Source organism: Canis lupus, chromosome 37, assembly GCF_011100685.1.
Source record: "Canis lupus familiaris isolate Mischka breed German Shepherd chromosome 37, alternate assembly UU_Cfam_GSD_1.0, whole genome shotgun sequence".
Classification (NCBI taxonomy): domain Eukaryota; kingdom Metazoa; phylum Chordata; class Mammalia; order Carnivora; family Canidae; genus Canis; species Canis lupus.
The window spans coordinates 16551905-16563490 of NC_049258.1; the positions used below are offsets into that span (position 1 = coordinate 16551905).

Consider the following 11586-nt stretch of genomic DNA (forward strand, 5'->3'; position numbering starts at 1 on the left):
TAAAATGTTTGAAAATAATTTTAATTTCATCAACAGAAAGAAATACTCAATATTTGGTGTACTCTGTGATGAATTTATTTGTACGTGAAATGATGAATGCATGTCTTTCACAGCTTTTAAATGGACATTAAGTTAAATCATGGTTTTATTTACACTGAACTCTAATCTTGTAACCACTCTTTGTGATTACTGTGTATTCCAACAATCAAAGTAGCTAAGGATGGTAGTATACCCAAGCATGTATTGTTTCATGTAAACATGATCTAAAAATTAACTGAAAAAAATTGATGAATTTTGTTAGCATCAATGTTATCTCCATAATTAAAAATGTAAAGAGTGTTTTCTCTTGTTTATAACCCTAAGCAATAATTTGAAAAAACTTGAGAAACCTAAATATCCCCTAGTAAGAAAACTGGATATCTCCTGAAATTTTGATATACTCTAAGGCAAAGTGATATTACTTATTTATGAGATATTAATTATTAATGGTTGTAATGAGAATTTTTATATAAGGAAAAAGAAATAAAAAACAAAAATGTGCACATTAAGAATAAACATCTTTACTGGGATAAATAAGACTAAGGTTTTTTAAACATCTATTGTTTTGTTTCTTTAATAATTTCTTTACTGTTGGTTTGACAAGATAAGACAGTTACTTTTAGGAAAATGATGGGAAGGAACACTTCTGATAGGCCAGAAGTTTATTAAATTCATTAGAGTATTATATTTAAAGCAGTAGCAGACTGTAGAAATTACCATATAATACGTCTCATGTTTAAAGGTTAAACGAACTTCTGGATAGCAATTTAGAAATGTATATTACAAAAACTTCAAAGCAGTCATATCCTTTGATCTTATAATGTTATTTCTAAGATTCAAGTATAAGGATTTGAAGTGGGAATTGAATGGACAAAATGTTCATTGAACCATTAATATTTATAGTCAATATACTGAAGAATTTAAGTTTCTAGTGAAGAACCTTCCTGAGAAAGTTAAATAAACTCCTATAATTTTTTTTTTGTAAAGAGCTCATGGCCTTAGGAAATTCCTTTGTTATGCAGTTAACCCGAAAAACCCCCAGGTAATAAAGTTATGTGTAAATTGGGAATGTAAATGCTCAAAACACTAGAAAATGCTGCATAGAGATAGAATAAAAAGACATACATGAAATATAGTGTTTCTTTTTGGTAGGAATTCAGAAGTTCCCCATCACCCCTGCTTTTGTATTTCACATATTATCTAAATATTTTCTCTTTTCCTTTCTTTTCTTTTCTTTTGTTCTTTCTTTTGTTCTTTCTTTTCTTTTTTTAAAAGTAGGCTCTATGCCCTGCATGGAGCCCAATAAGGGGCTTGAACTCATGACCCTGAGATCAAGACCTGAGTTGAGAGAGACCAAGAGTCGGTGGCTTAACTGACTGAACCACCCAGGTGCCCCCAAATATTTTCTACAAAAAGTTTTAGTATTTTATTAACTGATAATAATACGTAGTAAACATTTTTAAAAAAGGAACAAGAGGCAAAATCTTTTGCTTTCAGTTAGGATGCAGGAAGTTGTCACAGTAGGAGTAGATTAAGACATAAAATCAGTTATTTGTAATAACTCATCAGTGAGCTGAGGATGCCAAGCAAGCCTAATGATCCTCATTCTAGAAGTGGGCAAACCCTTCCTATAAGAGAAGTGAGCCATGACTGATATTTATCCCTGGGTTTGTAGCAGAAGAGGAACAACCAGGCCATAGAAGGTGATTGCAAGAAAAGAGCCAAGCTTTTAAATCAACTGTTTATTTATTTGCTTTAGAGAGAGAGAGAGAGAGAGAGAGAGAGCAAGTGTACGCATGCACAAGCAAGCTGGGGGAGAGGCAGTGGGAGAGAGAGAGAATCCTGAAGCAGACCTTGCACTGCGTCACAAGCCATTTGGGGCATCAGACTTGGGGCTAGATGCAGGGCCAGGTCTCAGGACCCTGAGATCCTGATGTCAGCTGAAACCACGAGTCGGCTGCTAAGCCAACTGCGCCCCTCAAACCAACTTTTAACAGACGAGGGCTGGCATAAGGGCTTAGAATCCCAAGAAGTGAGCCCCATTCAGTGTGCTATCACCCATTAGCCAGTTTTTTTTTTCCCATGGAGCCTTCACTGAGTGTGTGGAGGCCCTGTTGTCAAATTTGGTCTGGGGGCAGCACGGGGGGGGGGGGGTAGCTAAGACAATTTCCCCGAGAGGTGCAAAACACTCTCTGAGTGAAAGGCAGCACTTAGCCAAAGGCATGGAACAGAACATAGCTGTTAAGAGACATGCTTTAAGGTACATGGTGCTTGCTTGCACAGCCTGCATGCCAAGGGAGGGCGGCAGAGCGAAGTAAAATCCTTAACATCTCAAAAAACTGATGGATGATTCATATAGCAAAAGTTCTGTGGTTCAAAAATGTCAAGGGGACTAAAATTCACATAATGGCCAGTAGGGGCTGCTAGTGCTAAGATCTCGAGGTCAGCTGTATGAGTCCAGATTCTGCTCTCAAAACCTAAAACCAGGATAAAAGGGTCACAAAAAAACATAAAACTACAACAAAGCTCAACTTAGTTTAACAACAGAGTAATCCAGCCTCCTTACCTGATGGAGGAAGAGGCTTGCACTTTTCAGGCAGTTGACATCATACACTTTAGTCTCTACTATTATTTCACTAACAAACAGGTCCTGGAATGTGATACCAAATTATGAGGCAGAGACCCAAAATCTAGAGTAAAAGTGAGAGCAGGAAAAAAACAGATGATCCAGATGTTGGAATTTGCAGACGAGTATTTAAAAGAGTATTTAATAATAACTATTATAAACATGTTATATTATTTAGTGAAAAAGGCATGTAAAACAGGTGGGAAAATCAAAGAAATAAAAACCTCAAAAAATAGCAATATAGAAATTCTAAAGTGGAAATATTCAATTCAAAAATGAAGCATTCATTTGATATGCTCAACAGCATACTGGATACAGCATGATAAAAAAGATCGATGCACTTAAAGAGAGGTTGATAGAAATTTTCCAACTGAAGCATTAGGAGAAAAAATAAAATAACAGAAGCATCTGAGACTTGTGAGACAAACATTTAATTGTCTAACATAGGTGAAAGTAGAGGTAAAGAGAGAGAATGGGACAAAATAAATATTTGAGGAGACAATGGCCAAGAATTTTTTAAATGGATGAAATCAGTCAACGCACACATTCCAAAAACTTAGCAAACCCTACGCAAGATAAATGAAAAGAAAATCATACTTAGGTACATCATAGTTAAACTGCTGTAAATACAGTAAAAGAAAATCTTAAAAGCGGACAGAGAAAATGGCACATTAATATGCAGGGAACAGCAATAAAAAGGATACCTGTCTTTTAGGCAGGAAACAATGGAGGCTGAAATACAATAGGGTGACATCTTAAAGTGATAATACGCATTAAGATAATGGTAAAATAAAGATACTCTTCAGACAGAAAATATATAAGAGAATTCATCTTCATCATACCTTCAGTATAGGAAATGCTCAAGAGAGTTCTCCACGTCAAAGAGAAATATATCAGCTAGGAACATAGATTGGTAGGAAGGAATGAGGAGGACCAGAACGGTATATACGGATAAAAATGACAGACTAAAATAATAAATGAAACTATATTCTTTTTCTTATTAGTTGTTATATTTATATCTATCTTTATATCTTTAGCTATAATTCATTTAAGTCTATTGACTGGGGTGCCAGGGTGGCTCAGTCGGTTAAATGTCTGCCTTCAGCTCAGGTCATGTTCCTGGGGTCCTGGGATCAAGTCCTGCACTGGGCTCTCTGCTCAGCAGGAAGTCTGCTTCTCCCTCTGTGCTCTTTCTCTCTCAAATAAATAAAAAAATCTTTAAAAAAGTCTATTGACTGCTTAAAGCAAACATAATAGACTCTTATTAGGGTTTATAAATTATGTAGACAAAATCTAAAAGGGACAAAGTCTGGAAAGTGAATTTGAATATATGGTTGTAAACTTTTTATGAGAAACTTTTTGTGAAATAGTTCGATATTATTTAAGTGGAGGCTCTGATAAGTTCAGGATGCATAATTGCTAAAAAAAAAAACCCACAAATGAAATATTAAGAAATATTTGATTGGCCCTCCCCTCCTCAAATAAAAGATAAGAAAGCAGGTACAGAGGAACAAAGAAAAGATAGACATATAGAATGTGAATATTAATGTGTTATATTTAAGCCCAAACATAGCAATGATTATGTTCATTGTAAATGAACTAAACAGCCACTTGAAAGGCAGAATGGGTAATAAATGTATGACTTAATTATATACCATTTGCAAGAAATGTACTCTAAATGTAAAGATATAGATAAATGTAGAGATAATAGATCTGTTGAAATTAAAAGGGTGAATAAGTCATATGCAGTGCATAGCCTAAGCCTAAGAAAGTTGATGTGGCTAACTAGATTTTAAGACAGAGTACTACTAAGGTGGAAGGACATATCAGAATGATGAAAGAATCTATTTACCAGGAGGAAATAGTGATAATAAATATCCATGCATTTAGGAGCTTCATATTGCATAAAGCAAAAATTGTCAAGGCAAAAGGGAGACATGATCAAATCCCACCAAGTTGGAGTTTATAAAAGTACCATTCTCTCAGTAATTGGTAAAACAATTAGACAAAAACTTTCATAGGATTTCTTTCATACAATTTGATGAAAATGACATTTATACAATCACCAAACACTACAAAGTTCACATTCTTTTAGGTTACAGACTAAAAGTTCTTCAAGATTTAACATATACTAGACTATAAACAAATGTCAATAATTCTCAAGATTAAAATCATATAGAGTGTATTTTCTGACCACAAAAGAATTAACTGGAAATCAATTCAAATGGAATATGTGGACAATTCACAAATAGTTGGAAAATATGTGACCCATGGCAAAAGTTTGAGTAATTATGAAAGCTGGATATATAAAAAATTGGGGAAAACAGGAAAAGCAGAGTTTAAAAGGGGATTTATAGCTTATTATACGCTTAATGAAAAAAGAAGAAAGGTAAGTATTCAGTAATCAAAGGCTCCACATTAATACATAGAATGACCACCAAAAGCAGTATACAAAAAGGGACATCAAAATGGAATTCTGCAAAATGTTCAAGTAAACCACAGGGTGGCAGGAAAAATAAAACAGAGAAGTGAAAAATAGAACAACAGAAAATAAAAAAATAAAATGATGGGCTTTGCCTTAACATATCAATATTGTATTTAAAAAATGGTCTAATTATGCCAATTAACAGATTGAAAGAATCCATTAAAGAGCAAGACCCAAATGTATGCTGTCTACAAAGTTTGAAACATTTCACAGATACTGATATTCGTAGGTTGCATACATACCATGCAATGGTATTTAGCCATAAAAAAGAACAAGCTTGATATATACAACAGCTTCCATGGATCTTGAGGTCATTATTGTGAGTGAAAAAAGCCAATCTCAAAAGGCCACATACTGTATGATTCCATTTCTATAACATTTATGAAACGACAAAATTACAGAGATAGAAAACAGATTAGTGGTCATAGGTGTCGGGGATGCCAGGGAAGAGGAGAATATGGGTGACTTTAAAGGACAACGCAAGGCAGATCTTGGACGGGGTAGAATGGTTATGTTGATTGCAGTATTGGTCGCAAAAATGTACATATGTGATAAAATGACACAGAACTGAACTATAAACACACAAATTGCACCATGTCAGATTTCTGCCTTTGATATTTTTTTTGCCTTTGATATTTTAATATAATTATGTTAAGATGTAACCATTAAAGAATACTGGGTGAAGGATACATGGACCTTTTTGACTATCTTTACAAGTTCTTGTAACTTTATAATTTTTTTTAAATTACAAAGGAATGGACTGTTGATTCATGCAACAATATTGGTGAATATCAAAAGTAGTATGTTGCCAAAAATGTATATCCTAAGTATATACTATCTAATTCTAAGAAGTCTAAGAACAGTTAAAAAGTACACGAAGTACATGAACAGATAATGCCAATTTGTGATGACCGAAATGGGATTGGTAGTTACCTGGGAGCGAGTGGTGGGTGGGTTTTTGACTGGCAAGGTGCACAGCAAACCTGGCTTGTCAAAACTCATCAAACTGCTCATTTAAGATCTGTACATTTTATTTCATGTAAATTGCAGCTCAACAAAAAAAGCTTAAGGAAAATGAGAAATAGTATTCCAAAAATGACATTGTTTTTACCAGTTTCCTCTTAAAACAGCCCTGCAAAATGTGTTTTGTTTACTTCAAATATCACGTCTGGTATACAATTCCAGTTAGTCAAAACGACAGTGCAAAAATTCATGAAGGAAATATTGCAACATTTAATTTGGCCTCACTTGAGCAAGAAATTCCAAATATTATTATTACATCTTTAACTCTGACTTGAATTTAGGAAATAAAAGAAAGGCCAGATGAATAACCCACATTATATAAATGTGATAATACACTGCCTGTCTCTAAACAGGAGTGTGATTTGTTAGTTTATTGACATGTACTTGTTAAAAGCTATTTTTCTAATTAAATCTCTTCGCTTTCAGCAAGAATTCTTTGAACGCCTCTATGTCATGTACACAATTGGATATTCTGTCTCTTTCGGTTCCTTGGCTGTGGCTATTATCATCATTGGTTACTTCAGGTGAGTGATTCCCAGCCTCTTTCTCTATGAAGGGACAGATTCTGTGTCCTACGCATAGAAGACAGAGTTGTCACAATTTCTGGCCCAAATACTTTTCCCAGCACAAGTTTTTGAATTCAGCCTAGTGCTATAATATTATTTGGCATTGAAAATTTATTTTTCATGAGGAAATTCAGGGTTTTTGTTTTTTTTGTTGTTGTTTTAAAACCAAAAAATCTTTAAAAACATTAAAGCAGTATAAAACCTAAATTAAACACATAGATCTGCACTGTAGTGTATTTGTTTGCAAAGTGATACAGATTTAGAGCAGAATGAGTTACAAAAATTTTCATTCATGATACAAAGACTTCATTTTTTCCCAAATGATTTTGGTGTAATTGGACAGAAATCCATTTTAAATCATGAATAAATAAGCTCCCAAATTATTATATGGAAAGAAGTCATATTCTGTTATGCTTCTGTTATGGTTTATTTTTTATTCACTGAAATTTTTGTCCATTCAATTCAACTTAATCTAAATCAGTACAAAATTTTGAGCACCAATATGTAGATAAAACAGTGTACAACAAATATGGGAAGTGTGTACTCATGATGCTTGTGATACAAATAGCTGAGAAAATGATTAGCGTCTAGTGTGAGAAGTGCTACGAGTCAGGTGGTATATGGTAGTTGGGAAGGCAGAGTAAGGAGATGTGGGGAGACCTCTCAAATGAAGCCAAATCTCAAAAGATACATGAGTATAAAAAAGATTTAACCAAAAGAGAATACTGGGAGACAGAATTCCAAACCCAAGTTTAGCTCAAGAAAGGCATGGAATAAAAAAAAAAAAAAAAAAAAAAAAAGAAAGGCATGGAATATTTGAGAATTCAGAATTTTGGTACAAGTTAAGTGTTGGGCAGTGAGACTGGAAAAGTGAGCAGGGTTGAGAGGGTTTTGAGACCTGTAGGTTATATGAAGAAATTTGAACTCTACCCTGAGAGTGATGAATAGCCATTGAAGGATTTTAAGCAGAGGAGTGACATGAAAGGTCACTTGTAAGGTGAAGTGGTGGGAAACATGATAGGAAATCCCTTTGTAAGAGGCTATTATAGTAATTCGGGACAAGAAGATGGTGGCCTGGTCAAGGGCAGTGGCTTTGAGGATTGGATAGAAATGGAAGGTATTGAGGTATATTAATTAAGACAATAAAGTTTTAAGAATTCAGTGCTAAATTATGTGTAGGAAAAGGAATAAGGGTAGATGACATATTTAAAAAACAAAATGTTTTATATTTTGTTTCTTAATATCTTATCATCCTCTCTTCCCTGAAATTTCTTATACTTGTTTCATGGTTTGTTGTCTCTTTTGATTTATCACTGTCTAATGCACTATCTGATGTTTTACATTTATTTATTTATTTATTTATTTATTTATTTATTTATTTATTTATGATAGAGAGTGAGTGAAAGAGAGCATGAGTGTGGGGTATAGGGAGAGGGAGAAGCAGACTTCCTGCTGAGCAGGGAGCCCAGCACAGGGCTCCATCCCAGGACCCTGGGATCATGGCCTGAGCCGAAGGCAGATGCTTATCAGACTGAGCCACCCAGGTGCCCCTTCTTTTTATTTTTCATCTCTCCCTCTAGAATGTACAGCCACATGAGAGTATGAGAGTATGTATGTATGTATGTATTTTTTGCTCATTATAGCATTTTTAGTAGCTGTAATATAATTGATATGTAATGGTGCTTAATAAATACTTGTTGAATTGATAAGTAAATTAGTTTAATATTCCAACTACTTCTTCTAAAACAATTACTCATATTATGGTGATATAGTTTATCTTCCTAAAACTTTTGTTTTATTCACTAGTCCATCTACACAACAAGCATTTTTCTGTACCATATGATAGCCTCTTTTTAGTATTGATGGAGAGGACAAGTTAAGATATGTTACATATTAGAAAAGCAGTATATATGAGAGACTGACTCATTAAATGATTATCAAATAAAATATTGTTAATACCATAATATAGTTTTTATAAAGGGTTTTGGGAACACCAAAGAGCTAGGCTAAAACCAACTAGATGAGAGAAACTTCCCAGAACACTAACATGTGAACTGATACTGCAATGATGAGAGGGAATTCAGTATATTCCAGATGATAGGAACAGAATGTGCAAAACTCAGAGGCAGGAAGGAGCAGAGTAGACTCTGGGAACATAGAAGAGTCCCATGTAATGCACTATTTGATGCAAAGGGTGGAGTGGCCACAGAGCAATGGCCAAGAAGAAACTAGATTCTGTGGCCCTGGCTTTTGCAGGCCCTTGTCAAAGGCTTTGAATTTTGTCCTGTAAGGGTAGAGAATAGGGAGCTAATGAAGTTCTTGAGAATGGGAACACAATCAGATTTGTGGACTTATGGAGGAGTTCCCCAAAACAGCCCTGTAAAACTAGCTTGGCAGTATTATCCCATTTTACAGACCAAGAAACTGAATTTCAGTGTCCAGGATCACAAGGTCATAGGTGGTCTGGCTGGAAACAGAATCTTCATCTTCCAACTCCTATCCAGAGTTCATTCCATTATACCAAGTGTTGCTCTGGTTCTTCAGAATAATAGATGAATATTTACCAAAAAAAGGCTACATAAAATTTCAGGAGGATATAAATCATTAAGTAGTAATTCTTCAATTCACATAGAAATTTATTACTCTATTTAAAAGTTCTTTCTATAGAATACTTTTTATATAATTACTATGCTACATAGCAGAATATTATACAAATTTCAGATCTCTTTTTTTTTTCACAAAACAAAATACTTTTTTTTTTTGATAGTAAATAGTGTTGAGTCTTCTAAAAATCAGTACCTATTTATATACTGTGATGGCACTATTCACAGTCAGAAATTTCCACCAATACCTGATAACCTATGTGGTCAAATTCTGCTCATCTGTGAAGACATTCCCTAAAAGAAATCAATCAATGAGGAGGACTATCTGGGCACAACAGACATGCATACATGTCCCTAACATACTAACAAAATAACAATGCCAAAATGTCTAAATTTAGCTCATTCTCATTTGGCCTAGCTCTCCTATATTATGAGATATAAAAATATATTATTGGATTAAAATTTTTCTTACTCCCTTACAGTTGTAGAGTTTGTCCTTTCTGGAAGAGAAGTAGTATTAGTATGAGCATTGTACAGGAAAGTTGTACTTTCTCATGGTCAAGCGATGGTAGAGGGGGGCCAGATTATATAACCTTTTCTTATTGTTTTTCCCACCAAACTTAAGAAAAGGTTTCTTTCTTTCTTTCTTTCTTTCTTTCTTTCTTTCTTTCTTTCTTTCTTTCTTTCTTTCTTTCTTTTTTTTAAGAAAAGGTTTCTTTTGGAATTAGCTTTTTGTACTGAAATTAGTAGTACTGGGTCTACTCCTAAGTGTGTTTATGACTTGTGTCTAATATTCTTTTATAAACCAAACTTTTTATATTAAAGTCAGCTTGTTTACTCTTTAACATTACTAGGACATAAAGCTGTATAATGCTATCAAAATATTTTACTTTTTCTGATAGAGAATGTGCTGAAAATGTGAAAGCTCCACTTTTAACAATATTTATCCCTTTACAAAATGTGGTTCTCCATTATTCATTTATTACTTTAATACACAGTTTCATATAATGCTATAGTATAATAGTTCACTCTGCAAAATTGGGATAAACATGGTAGTAGATGAAGATAAGTTTGAAATTATTCTCAGAATATTTTAGTTTTTGATCCCAGCTGTTTCTATTGGAAATAGATAGTAATGGGTTTCTGTCTTTGTTCAGGTTTACTAGATTTTCTTCTTTTTTGGAGGTGTAAGGACTCATTTATCTATTTTCTTTCCCCCTTTCAAATTTCATTCAAATCTAAATATTAAATGTTTTCTCCCCATAGACGATTGCATTGCACTAGGAACTATATCCACATGCACTTATTTGTGTCTTTCATGCTGAGAGCTGCAAGCATCTTTGTCAAGGACAAAGTGGTCCATGCTCACATAGGAGTAAAGGAGCTACAGTCTCTGTTGATGCAGGAGGACCTGCAAAATTCCATAGAAATGCCTTCTGTGGACAAATCACAGTATGTAAGTGTTTTCACCATTTTCTTTCATTACTGATTCATATCACATTACAGACAAGTAAAATTTTACAGTCCATTAAATATTAACTTGTTTTGGCTTATGTAATCTCTGAATGAACCGAAATAGGTGACCAATTTATATAATGATGTTTACTACCTCAATTCTGTACTTAAGCTTTATGCCTAATCAGTCATCATGTTAGACAATTAAAAGTCTTGGGCTCTTTCTGCAAGAACATTCTGGAATGGAAACTTCAAAAAAAAAATCACATGACTCGAGTGCATTTGATGTATGGTTCATAGTAGCTGTCATGGCTTATGCTGTTCAAAAAGTAAAAAGCCCACTTGCAAAACTAGAAGTGTGATTGATTGATTGATTGATTGATTGATTGATTGATTTATTTGAAGTGTGTTCTTTAAAAGCTCATGATATTTAGTTTCTTTATTGTAGATTCAAAGACTTGTTCCAATATAAAATTCCAGGGTATTTGATTCAGCTCTGAAATGTCCTGGTGTTATTTAGTAAATACAATCACTTAATAATTCAGTTAATTAGATCACTGATGCACTGTATCTGGAAATTAAGTATAATAGATTATATGTCTTGATGGTATAAATTATGTCCTTTCTGTGGCTTTGGCTTTTGTCCTGTAACTTTGTATTCCCTGCTGGTTCTGATTCTGGGCTAGATTTTGTGACTTGTTTATCCAAAAGAATGAAGTGGCAGTGATACTGTACCAGTGAACAGTGAAGGGTAGAGGTCTGTGAGTGAGCTGAGCCAGTATTAGCTGA

At 34.0% G+C, this 11586-nt stretch overlaps 1 protein-coding gene across 3 annotated transcripts in view; it reads left to right on the plus strand.

Moving 5' to 3' along the window:
* PTH2R (parathyroid hormone 2 receptor) overlaps positions 1-11586 on the plus strand; it is a 101954-nt gene that overhangs the window by 32687 nt on the left and 57681 nt on the right. For all 3 annotated transcript variants that reach the window (XM_038585591.1, XM_038585592.1, XM_038585593.1), the window contains exons 5-6: positions 6600-6697; positions 10609-10798. In XM_038585591.1, coding sequence (XP_038441519.1) covers positions 6600-6697; positions 10609-10798 — 288 coding nt within the window. The remainder of the gene's footprint in view (positions 1-6599; positions 6698-10608; positions 10799-11586) is intronic.